The sequence below is a fragment of the Oreochromis niloticus genome, linkage group LG4 (assembly GCF_001858045.2).
Source record: "Oreochromis niloticus isolate F11D_XX linkage group LG4, O_niloticus_UMD_NMBU, whole genome shotgun sequence".
NCBI lineage: Eukaryota > Metazoa > Chordata > Actinopteri > Cichliformes > Cichlidae > Oreochromis > Oreochromis niloticus.
The window spans coordinates 12,496,051-12,509,048 of NC_031969.2; the positions used below are offsets into that span (position 1 = coordinate 12,496,051).

General features: G+C 39.6%; 1 protein-coding gene across 1 annotated transcript; it reads left to right on the top strand.

The window, feature by feature from the left end:
• The first annotated feature begins 1,256 nt into the window (after positions 1-1,256).
• emp2 (epithelial membrane protein 2) lies at positions 1,257-12,290 on the top strand. Its single transcript, XM_003454929.5, has 5 exons — positions 1,257-1,411; positions 8,453-8,746; positions 8,833-8,938; positions 9,019-9,159; positions 9,263-12,290. The coding sequence occupies exons 2-5, from the start codon at positions 8,669-8,671 to the stop codon at positions 9,430-9,432; spliced, it is 495 nt and encodes a 164-aa protein (XP_003454977.1). The 5' UTR covers positions 1,257-1,411; positions 8,453-8,668; the 3' UTR covers positions 9,433-12,290.
• Positions 12,291-12,998: the final 708 nt, after the last annotated feature.

The following is a 12,998-nucleotide window of genomic DNA, read 5'->3' on the forward strand; positions in this document are numbered from 1 at the left end:
CTTAGAGGGAACATTGGTCTTGAGCTAATTTGAAACTCACATGGATTTTGGAAGTCTGTAGCGACTAAGTCTGCAGAAGGTTGGTGAGCTCTGTGCACTATAAGCCTCAGCATCAGTTGACTCCACTCTGTGATTTTACGTTGCCAACCAGTTCATATTGTTCCCAATCGCTTTCACTTTGTTATAATACCACTAATAGCTGACTGTGGAATATTTAGTAGTGAGAAAGTTTCATGACTAAATATGATGCACAGGTGGCATCCTATGACAGTGCCACGCTGGAACTCACCGAGCTCCTGAGAGCAACCCATTCTTTAAAAAAATGTTTGTGAATGTGGAAGTGATTGGAACACCTGAATTGAATGATTTGAATACTTGTGAATACTTTTGGAATTATAGTGTACTTTTGCAGGACATATCGGAGTGGTAGAGATTGGTAGTGCTTGTCAGCAAACAGACACAGGGCAGGATTCTGATTGCAAAGCAGCGACTTGTGAGAGCTTAAAGAGGGAGATCTCGTTTTCTGTGCTTGTCTTTTCATGATTGCTCTTTGTGTGGATGTAAACCGTGGGCCTTCCAAGAAGCAGTTGTTTTAAATTTGTGGCAGAAACGAAGAGAAAGAACTTTTAATTATAACAAGCTGTGGCAGCCCGCCAAGAAAGCAGTGCTATACTTGGAAACCAAACTTTATGAGCAGAAAATCCAAACGCTGCCCACACTGGGCCTCGGAGGTAAAGTCCAGAAATACCACAACAATGAAAAAGGAGTGTTTAAGGTGGATAAGAGTACAAAAGGGGGGGGAAAGTCCAGCAAATGCAGCAAAGCAGCAATTCCAAATATTTTGACCTCTAAAATGAAGGAATACTTAAAAAAAACTCTAAATTAAAGGAAACACAGGTAACAGAGACAACTGTTTTTTCGCTCCTCGCCACTTTTCAGTATTCCTTCTTCATTCCTTCCTTTCCTTCACTTTTCATCCCCTTTTATCTCTTTAATTTCCTTTTGTCTCCCTCCCTGTCCTCGGACTCCTTCCGCTTGTGTTCTCTCATTCAGACTGTAGCCATGTGAGGAAATATAAACTTTCTAACTTCCTCCCTTAACGATTTTTTTCACCATACTTTTCTTTTCTTTTCTTTTCTTTTTTCTTTTCTTTTTCCCGCCGGGCCCCAAATTCCTGTCACCTATCATCGACACGCACGCGCGCACACGTAGACCTCGAGTCCAAACCACACCCAGCAGGTCTCCCTCCCTCGCGCGCTCTCGACGGCCGGTCTAGCGGACGTGCATTTGTACTTTTTTTTTTTTTTGGGATTACTAGTGAGAACGACAGCTGCTGTTTTGTCACGTTGGAGGCTGTTTCTTGCGAGTATTTTCCACAGAAGAGTTGTTTTTCGTGCTTGGACCAAATTCGGTGAGCGAACTTTTCTTTCCCGATAACTTTTATTTTAAGTTTAGTTTGGCGCTTAAATGCCAAACGGAACTTTCTATGTGGGATTTGTGGCATCACTCAGAGGAACTTTATGTGTTTGAAGTGCAGCATAGCGTGTTTACTGCTCTAGAAGACAGCTGTCTAAAAAATATAAATAAATACATTAATTAATAAATTAAAACAACAAAAAATATATATAAATAAACAAAACCTTAAAAAAAAAATATTTTATGGTGTGTATCTGTTCAAACGTATTTGGACAGTAGGCTGTCTCTTACTGTTTGTTACAGGGTTTAAGGGTCCCTGACTGCCGTGTTTTGCCCTGTGGGTATTTTTACACAGATTGTAACTCAGCTCCAAGTTCAGACATTGGAAATAAAAGGGGCGTTGTCAGCCACTTTGACTCTGTGTGGGAGTAAAACGTATTTTTAAGTCCAGTGAAAGAAACTTTAGTGTGTTGGGAAGGAGGATAAACGGAGTTATTTTCCTTTTTTTCTTTCGTTTTTTTCAATGGACGCTGGAAATATGCGCCTGAGAACTCTGGGACTTAAAGATCGGGCTTCCTGCAACATGACACAGAAGGCTGTTATGTTGCTGTGGTTGTGGTTTCCTGGTCTATGCTTTATATATGTTGCTTATAATATATTTTAGGTGCCATCTAAATGCAGTACACACACTGTAATGCCTTTATCCCTGTCTTTAAGTTTTTAATAGGGTAGATCCTTGTTGCTCTTCATGCCTGTCGCCCTCTTGTGGATAGAAAACAACATTAGACTTTGTTATTTTAGGTTTCTGTGGTTACAGATTTTTTAGCTCCAGCAACAGATAAGATAAAAGTATAGAGAAAGATATGAGGACACATGAAATGGGAGGGTTACAGCTGAACTGCAATAATGTGGACACACTGGATGGCGTGGGCAAAGCTAAATTGGCGGGAGGGGGGCTCTGTCAAGTTGCAACACACTCCTGAAAATAGGAACTGAGACATCAAAGCGTTATTTACTCCAGCCTCAATGCCACTTGTGGTATAGACCATGCTGCAATCACAATATGGTAAATGGCCTGTATTTGTATAGCGCTTTACACTACATTCAGTCATCCACCCATTCACACACTGGTGATGGAAAGCTACATTGTAGCCACAGCTGCCCTGGGGCGCACTGACAGAGGCGAGGCTGCTGGACACTGGCGCCACCGGGCCCTCTGACCACCACCAGAAGGCAACGGGTGAAGTGTCTTGCCCAAGGGCACGACGACCGAGACTGTCGGAGCCGGGGCTCGAACCGGCAACCTTCCAATTACAAGACGAACTGCCAACTCTTGAGCCACGATTGCCCCACAATAAGATATATTTTGAGTAGAAATCTGGTTTCCATTTCTCTTAATAATCCCATACAGGGAATATACATGTGAACAAGTGCGTTAAGCAAGACACTGAGTGAGCAGATGGATGGATAAATTGCTAAATACAGGAATGAAGCTAAACGTGGCTGCATTTTGATGGACACCATCATCCCACCATGTAGAAGGTGGTGTGTTTTCGTCCCATCAGAGTCAAGTTTTAGAGGGCGAGAGGGTTTGGATGTATAATTCAGGGAGAATAACTCCTGAAGCATTTTCCCTCTTACACTTGTGTTTTGTGACACGAGGTAGAGAGCCACAAGCATTTCCCCTCATACCGAATGTGGCACGCGGAAAGACATGCATGACATATGATAGGAGGGGAATTAGACTGCAGGCTTATGGAGAGATTTTAAGCGTCGCTGACAGATGAAAGCAATTAGGGAACAAGTGTGAAGTGACTGACAGAAGAACAGAAAAAGATGAACAACATAAATAAATGGGGATGGGGATGTGAGTGGAGGTCTCCTTTTCATCTCTCTGTCAGGTGTTACTTAACCTCTCTCTCTCTGTCTGTCTCTCCATGTGGAAGTTATTACTCAGCACTGTCACATTAGGAATGTGTGAAGAAAAGCACGTACACACACCTAAAAACCGTGTTAGCGTCCAAAATGAAAGAATGCCTGTGTTGAAGTATTTGAAGCCAGAAGGAAAACAGTTGTGTATATGTGTGCAGATTCTTCTTATTTTTGGGCTCTTTTGCAACTTCATGTTACTCTTTTCTAGTACTCAGGAAAACTTGATATTGTGTGAGTCTTTTTGTCTATTTGGTATGTGAATATGTCATTTGTATGCATTCACAGACAAATAACACAGATAACCCCCGAAATAACTGGTCTATCTGCAATTTCATAGACTGTATTGTACACTCTTCCAATATTTTAGTATGGATGGCAAGGAATAGAGCAACAGTCAGGCCAGAGGACTACTTTTATTGAATATTTGAAGCCTAATGTTGTGTTGTCCCATTAAAGCTAGTCCCTGAAAGATGAAGCCAGGTCAGGCCTCCTCAACACAGACGTTTAAAGTCTCACCAATCCTTGTTGTGTCCTTCAAATTCAGTCAGATGCTACATGACTTGGAGTCATTTAAATGCCCTTAAAACAGCACAGTACTGTTGACTTGCTACACAATATACAGGGTTTGATCTACAAATGTAGCCAAACACTCCCTAAGGATGAACTGAGATGTTTCCCCATGTAGTAATTGTAAAGTTGCATCTGGAATGCAGCATCATATCTAAAAAAGACCTCTTATAGATACATAATGCTTCATTTCTGCCATCAGTCCTGGGAAAGTGTTAAGATAAGCCAAAGCTTGGCCTGTAAGTTGTATACACACAGAAAGATTTGGTTCCCCTTTGCTATAAATGAATCTTATCATATCTAAATTTAGCATTATGACCAAATCTATGACCAAATCACTGAAAATGAGTCTTAATTTCTCATGGAGATTGAGTTTTTCATGAGCAAATGTTTCTTAATTGTCAGCTTAAGCTGCTTTGAATATTTGTGCATATACAAAAAGGAGTATTCAAGAGTAAAGGCAGATGAGGGCCAGAGGGCTCCACTGGAAGTCTTCTCTCCCTTCTCTCTTCTTTTTTTCCTCAATCTGATTTTCCATGGCCAAAGACACAGAGAGAGATAAGTAGAGAGAAAGAGAGAATGGGACAGTGAGAGAGGCGGGGGAGTGAGATGCAGAGGCCCAGTTAAGTCTGTGGCTTTGTGTTTTATGAAAAGAGAAAAAAAAGGACATTAAAAGTCAGCATTTTCCACCAGACAAGGGAATCAGTCGACATGAGCACACACATATACACACTTGCACTCTTCCACTGACTGAGTCCCCCCCCCAGTCTCCTATTATAAGGCTGAGTGGAGAGGAGGAATGGCTTCATTTGTGGTGTTTGTCAGCGTGTGTGTATCTGTCTGACAGGGAAGGTAACTGGAGTTATCTGTCATTGTGTTTCTCTGCTTACACTTAGCCGTATGCCAGAGTTTCCTAAAGTTAAACACAAAGAGAACTGTCACAGATTGTACAAACAAAACACAGGATAATATACTTACTGTAAAATGACCTGAGTTATACTGCTGCTGATGTGGAGAAAAGCTAAGCTTCACTTTTTGTTCTTTTTTCTGACTAGAGACTTTCCATGGTCGTTTTTTTGTGCTGCGAAGGTCTCATAAAACTAAAGCCCCTAAACCATGTAACCCCCTTGGAATAGCTCTAAAAACACTAGCCTCACAGGGAAAACATAACAGCAAAAATTCAGCTTCTGTAGGTTACCCTTTAGCAGCTACATTTTTCTTGTGAACATAGTGAACATCACATCTTAGTCCAGATTACATTTGTTAATGACCACGACAAAGATGGCGTTACAATAGATTTGTTATTACTTGTTCTGGTGGCGCACACCTCACAGTTAGGGCAAATAAAATCTGTCTGTTATGATAGATAGGGTGTGACAAATTGTGCTGTGTCGGTGTGAAACATGACAGAGAAGCACGGCTAATGTATGCAACATGAATGTGGATAGTGTGTGTCTGTGTGTCAGCTGTTGCCTGATGTCAGAGGTGAGACAATTCATACTCTACTATCAGCGCTGAGGGAAACCCATTAGGGTCGCTGGGAGTGCAGGGTCCACATTTAGGCTGATGCAAAAGACACTTATTTCATTTACTTTCAGTTATTTACAATTTCCTTATGCGAATCGTATGTTCTTCTTATATATAACTCGGCTCCCAAATTTTTGTGGTTTTGCATTCTGTGTATGTGTGCATACATCAAAGTCTGCACGACTGTACTCAGTATGTGCCTCTAGGCTCATGTTTTTGTTTTTCTGCCTTCCCTCAATTTCCCTCCAATTGGGTTCCCTTCCTTGTTTCTCTGTTCCCTCCCTCCTCCCGTGCTCCTCCTCTCTTCGCTGAGATGAGAAGGCAGCTGCAGACAGTAGAAGATCCAGCTGTGTGTGCCCACATGTGCATGTCTGGGGGATTATTTTCCACTCTAAAGAATGTCCCTGCAGGTCAGATTAGGCTCAAAGAGATGCTTTGCACTGGAAGTGAATTAAATTATCTTTTTTTTTTGCTACTCACACACAACTATATGTTCACACACATCTTTGAGAAAACAGTCTTCTTAGTTGCGAAATATAAACTGCATTAAGTGGTCGTTTCCATGGAGAACTGTGTTTGTGTGGACATCGAGAGAGCTGCCGTACAGTAGCTGCTTTATATATAAGGTGTCCCATATAAACACACAAAGACACCAAACTACCATATAAACCCAGACATCGCAGGCTTTTATTGCCTCAAAGCGTTTATGTGGAGAATAAATATTTAGCAGGCTCACGTGCGGCTGGATATTCACTTCCATTTCTTTGTAGTTTTTTTCCTCACAACCTCAGGTCTCAGTTTAAATGAGTCTTACCAAGCCTTTGTCTTCTCCAGTTTGATTTTCAGAACAGTATCATTATGATCTTTTGGCTTGAAAAGCCCTTACTGTTTGCATACTTGTTGGAAACCTGAGCCCTGTGCTTTTAGATGGCTGTTGTTATTTTCCTGCTTCCTTTTCACTATTTACCACCTGGTGCCCCCTTCCCCCCTACTCAGACAGGGAGGACCTATCCTTTGGCATATCACACAACCACATACTCGCACACAAAAATGGTGACCTGCTTCCTGTTGGTGGGCAGAGACTGTTTTTACTGTGACTCCATTTTGGCGGGGAAGACTAATTCCTCTGCAGTCTGGCTGGGGCTGTGTGTGTGTCTGTGTGTGCGTGTGTACGCTCACATGCTTTTAAATATGTTTGCGTCTCTGCCTCGTAAGCTTCTGAACCTTTGGTGGGAGGCACTTCCAGAAATCAAAATCATATGTTTTGTTTTATGAGCGTTATCTCCACGGTACAGTTTGATGTGTGACACTGTGTGACGCAGATGCTTGTCAGTATGAGTTTCAGAAATGTAGGCCTACATTTGCAGGCACATTATATTATAAAGTGCCATTAAAGCTGTGCTGTAAAATGTCACAGTTGAATTGTAGATTTTGGAATCCTGTCTTATGTGAGCATTTGCGGCCAAATAACCGAATGATGCTGACAAGGCATTTTTTTAAGCTGAGCGAAACTCTACCCTGGATTAACTCACACATGGTTTTCTGGGTATGCTTGCGTTTTTTTTCTTTTTAATAGAATCCACATTTTTATTCACTCTGAGGAATTTGTCTGTAGAATACACAAATAAAAACTAATGAAAATAACAAAAGAAAATAAATCAGGCGCAACCTTGCAGAAAGAGAACACAATAACTTACTGTTCAAATAGCTGCCTGTTCAGACACAAATACGTCTTGTCCTAACAGATACACTCAACCTGTTATGACTGTCAACAGTGATTTGTGAAACCATACACTTCTGGACATTTAGTTTGTATCATACTGCTACAAAGGCTAAGGTCACACTGCAGAAAACACAGGAATAAACTGGTATTTGAACCCGCACACCGAGTGCCCTTGGTTCATTTAAAATATGTAAACTTTATGGAATTGTATCCACGACAGTGCATCTTGATTTACTGGCATTCTTTTTATCAAATTTGTAACTGATTATTGTGTATCATTGTGTTGGTTAATGTCAGGTTTTAACAAAACTGAGATTTAACCCCCCCCCCCCCCAAAAAAAAGTTTACTGCTGAGTCCTCGCTGCCATAAAGTCTGAATAAAGGCCTTTAATCACTGCAAAGTATACACTACACTCCCACACATTGTAAATGTGTATATATACTGTGTAAAACACCCACTCTTTCTTTGACACACATGTACACATGATTTGCTGGACAAAACACAAGATGCGTACTTTCTTTAATTTAAGGGAAGGCTCTGAGGCTGTCTGACTGTTTCCTTGACAGCTGTTTGGATATAATGTAACAGAATACACATAGACGGACTGTAATTGAAGTTTTTAGCGATGCTGTATTGATATATTTTCTAAATAGTTAAAAAATCCTGTCAGTGCCATATTATGATACATTTCATTTCTATACATAATTTATATTTTGTTCTGTATGTATGTTATTCTGTAGATATTGTAATTACTGCTTGCTTTTCTTTGAGCGCTGATATGGGACAGTACTCCAGTTTCATTGTACTATTGTACAAAGTATGACTGTGCAATGACCAATAAAGAGTTAAAGACTGTGTTGACATGCCCAATGTTAGTTATGTATGTTGGCACATATTAGCTCATAAATTAAAATGAAAAAAGTAAAGATGACACGGGAGAAACGCCCTTCAAACTATGAGTGCTGATCTTGCATCATTTGTCCACCACGCTGCAACTCTGCACTCAACAGTCAGGCAGAGCGTAAACGTCTAATCGACTACTTGTGACAATAAAGGAAGATTTTTTTTAAACAGCATTGTCGTATTATCTTAGCAAGGACTCATGAACAACTACATATAAGAAATTTTCTTGGACATCTGTTTCTGTTTTGTGCATCGATACAAGCTGAATTTTTACATCACCAAATATCGATATTGCTCTTGATCATGCATGATGATGATGATCTAAGAAATCATTTCTTTTTTTTAAATTTACTCAGCTATTACACTCATGTTGCTTCCAACAGGTTCTTTTCATGTGAGCGACCTTGATCCATTCCTCACTATCAGTCTGCAACCCCGCCTGTCTGACAGCCAGCATAAACATACAGAAGTGGTTCCACCAAAACTGACAATCAGCCAGCGGGAGAAACAAACAGCGAGGGGAAACAGCCTGCAGGGTATTTAACCAGTTTGACCGACAGGTGACAAAAAGCAGATAGAAGTTAGACAGAAGGGCAGTCATGTTGTTCATCTTAGCCTTCATCATCCTCTTTCATCTGGCTGCAGCCATCCTGCTCTTCGTTGCCACCATTCACAATGTAAGTACACACTGAAAATAAACACTCTTTTTAACATAAATCATTTCACTTTTTTTTAACAATACTTGTGTCTAACCCTGATGTAGGCGTGGTGGGTGGTATCAAGACCTGGCGTTAACATTATTAGTGACTTATGGTACACGTGTAACACCACCTGCCAATTTATTGAGGACAGTCACACTGTGAAAGCAGGTAAGACACTGTGTATACTTCCTATATCTGTGTAAATGTATGTCTGGGTATGTTACACCTTCTAACTTCTCTCTCCTCAGCTTATCTGCAGGCAGTCCAGGCTACCATGATCCTTGCCACTATATTGTGTTGCGTCAGCTTCTTCGTCTTCATCCTTCAGCTATTCAAGATCAAACAGGGAGAGCGATTCATTTTAACAGCCATTATCCAGATATTGGCATGTATGTAAAACACATCTAACTTTTAATGTTCTAATGCAACTTATATCCACTATCCGTGTGTATGATTTCCATCCTTCTCCTCATCCTTTCTCTCATCTCCCAGCTTTATGTGTGATGATCGCGGCGTCCATCTACACGGCCGAGAACAAAAGCTTTCATAAGGGTGACCTTCAGGAAGGCTCATTCGGCTCCTCTTATGTTGTGGCGTGGATCAGCTTCCCCATGACTCTCATCAGTGGCCTCATGTACCTGGTGCTCAGGAAACGCAAATAGACGTAATAGGCTTTACATAAACAATATTCAAATTCTATAAATGGAAACTTGAACATATGTGAGTGCAAACAAACAATTTTCCTCATCTAACATTCTTGTTTTAACCCTTATTTTTTATTTTCTATTGGAATCTGCTTCAAATTTTGCATAATTTCAAATCACAGGTGCAAATCTAGAAACCATTTAATACTTTTTTGGTCCATCTTATGCATGACCTTCTTGTTCCTGATGGTACATTGTTCTTACTGAATGTGGCAAAGATGACTCTTCAGATTCAAGTCCTTTAGAAACATGGCAGTCCAATTTTTGTGTGGTAGCCACTGCAGTATGTTTCTGGAATTATCTAAGGCGAGAAGTGCACTGTGATTCACATTTGATCTGCAGTGCCTTGTTTAAACAGTGTAACCTTACTTTTGTGGCACACTGTGCTGGTTAGACCCATTTACATAAGGTCAAATCAACTCGATGCAAATGCACACCACAAGTGCCTAGGTGCCTTCATCACCCAGCCTACTGCTCTGCATAGACGAGGCTCCAGAGGATCCTTGCTGCATTTTGTGAGAACTTACCTTCACCTTCCTCCCTTTCCCTTGCCAAAAACACAGGAAGAGAGCTCTGCTTTGTCTCCCCTTGTTGTGTCGCTGTCTCCTGCTTTCCACCAACTCCAGTCACAGGACTGTTTCATCCGAAAGGATAATAGTGGAAGAAGGAAAAGGTGTGGAGGCTTGTCTGACTCGGGGGACATCTCCTAGACTTTCTAAAGGCTCATTGTTTTTCTTTTTGTGAAGCTATAGTTGACAGACTTTATTTTGTACATATTTGCTGTGTGTGTATAGTTGAGGTTAGACTCAAATGATACAAATTTTATATATCTATAAAATAAAAGGCATATAAATAAACATATATTAACCACAGCATAGAAGTGTAGTGAATCAGTAGTTAGAGATACAAGATGTAGGATTTTAACCTTTTTGTTATGTTCTTATGTTACTATTTGTGTTTTAATGGTTAGAAAGGAACCAATGATTTGCTGTGATATTTGGGATTTAAAATGACGTAGAAATGTGTAAACTTCAAAGAAGAATGAACATTTCTTTGTTATTACTATGCTTGTTTTGTTCACAGCTTCTTTGAAGCTATTCTTTTGAAACCACTGTTTATTAGATTATAGCATCATGCGACTGGCGATATATGAAGTAATTACCATATTTTTCCCCTCTCTGGCTGGGTTACTGCTTGGTCCATTACTGGAACATTTCTAGCATCTCTGTGCACTTACTCATGCGCCAACGTTTAATAATAAGCTGGATGTTATACCTGCCAGCAGTTCCTTGCATTACTTTAAAAGAACTGAAACCAGCATGGGGAATCAGTGATTATAGTTGAGCTGGATTACTTCAGAGATGCACTGTGCTGATTTTTTGTAAACAGAAATGTTAGATAAAGCTTGGACTACAGGAGTTTGTAACCTGCTAACTCACCAGTGATGAAGATTTGGGGAAAAGGTGTGCAATTGAAGTTATTTAGCTTTACTATCCCAAGTCGATACTTGAAAATGAACAAAACGGCGTGTTAAAGGCCAAGATTACCATGTTATTCATGCGTTTTGTCAAGTTGTCATCATTAGTGTTTCACTTAGTAAAAAGCCTCTTGTAATTAAATGCCTTTTATCAAAAATGTTTGTTAATGTTGACTCTACTTTAGTTATAATGTAATGATTTTTAAAGCAGACCAATATTTAATTGTGGATAAATCAACGTTTTGAACGTGGCATCTGATCAGATAAGTTAAATGAACATATTTTCCCCATGGAGTGTGTTGTTATTTATTCATCTAGATTGCTTTGGCATGAGTCACCCTAGAAATGTCCGCCTCCTCAGAGCAAATTCCCACCCTTTAACCAAAACAAACAAATAAAAATACTCTGGTCTTTTCCTTTTTAGAAGTCATGACCCAGTTATAAAAAATTCTATTCGTAACAAGATTTGTGAACTCTTTTTGTGAGTAACTGGGTTATGATTCTGAGAAAGCCATCTTTAGTACCAGAAAACAAATGCCATGCTATCTGGTTTTATTTTATCCAGAGAAAGCAGACGTTTCTACAGCAGATGGCTCCAAAACTGGGCAACTCATACCAAATCAGTCTTTATGGCACTGCAAAGTAAAAATGATATAGAGTTTGTCCCTTTCATTTCAGTTGTAGATATTCAACATAAAACATGTTATTATCTTTAGAGTGAATTTATTAGTATACTTTTGTTGTAGTGTGTTTTATACCCATGTAGATGTCATAAGGTTATACTGGCAGAAAGAATTGAGTTGTTGAAACCAAAACTGTATTTATGGGGATTTCTTTCTTTTTTGCATCTGAAATATATCTAATGTTTAATGAAGTATTAATTTCACATTGATTTAAAGTCTCATGTTGCTCCATAATGTTGTCAGTGTATATTTTGCTGCATTGAATTTTTTTCCGCAGGTTGGCAGTTTTTCAATTTCCAGTTTCTGCTTGTTAAAGGCTCATTTCCTTGTATTGTTTTAAAAGCCAATTAAATTACAACATACTATTTATTTTGTCCTCTGTTGCAGCTTCTGTGGCAGCTTCAGTGATTTGTTAACATTTTTTGTCATGTGGTCACATCATCAGATTGAACGTTTATCTGCTCCTGACACCTAGTGGACCAGCAGAAAACTACACCATGTGTACAAGCTCGTCTAATCTTCGAGCAACACACTGGTCAAACATCCAGTAGATTTATGAACAAATACTCAGCCCCAACACATGAATTTATCTGTGCTTATTTTGCTTTTACCCTTCGAAAAATGCCTTTGAATAAATAAAACTTATTTGTTTGTAACTAGTGTGCTACTGAGTATTAATGTGTGCATATGTACTTGCTTGTCTTTTTCTCTTTTCCCATGTTGCAGTGTACTACTATTACTTTCCATATTTTAGACTTTATAGTAAACTTTCATGGGAATTACACTTAAGATTACCTCTGAGTGCAACAGCATTTTCCATATTTATTAAACCTTCTGCATCGTTTATCACTTTTGTTTCAAAGATGTCAGATGAATGAAGTGATGATGACAAAGTTTAAAGGTGTCATTGCTCAGTTTTTTTTTTGGTTTATTTGGTTTTTTGCAGTTTTGTTTCAGGTTTTTAACAAGGGAAAACAATCTGTCCAAATCTACCTGGCCCTGTGTGAGAAAGACATTGATTCATCAGCTCTGATTTCTGCAAGACCAAGAACTCAGTTAAATAGAACCTGTCCGACAATGTGAAGCAGACGAAGATCTTAAAAGATCTTAAAATAGAACACAATATGAAACAATCTAAAGAAACACCTGAGAAACAAAGTCACAGACCAGAAATGGTTACAAAGCTGTGTCTAAGGCTCTGGGACTGTGGTGAACCACGGTCAGAGCCACAACTGGAGAAAACTTGGAACAGTGTTAAAGCTTCCCTGAAGTGTCTGCCCTACAAAAATTACTCCAAGAGCACATCAACAGCTTTATCCAAGAGGCCACAAAAGAACCCACAACAACATCTAAAGAACTGCAGG

What these genes read in the sequence shown, in the direction of transcription:
- emp2 (XM_003454929.5), top strand. Translation starts at nt 8,669, where the DNA reads ATGTTGTTCATCTTAGCCTTCATCATCCTCTTTCATCTGGCTGCAGCC. An exon ending in CAGTCACACTGTGAAAGCAG is followed by an intron (nt 8,939 to 9,018) that starts GTAAGACACTGT and finishes CTCTCTCCTCAG; the next exon opens with CTTATCTGCAGGCAGTCCAG. An exon ending in CATTATCCAGATATTGGCAT is followed by an intron (nt 9,160 to 9,262) that starts GTATGTAAAACA and finishes CTCATCTCCCAG; the next exon opens with CTTTATGTGTGATGATCGCG.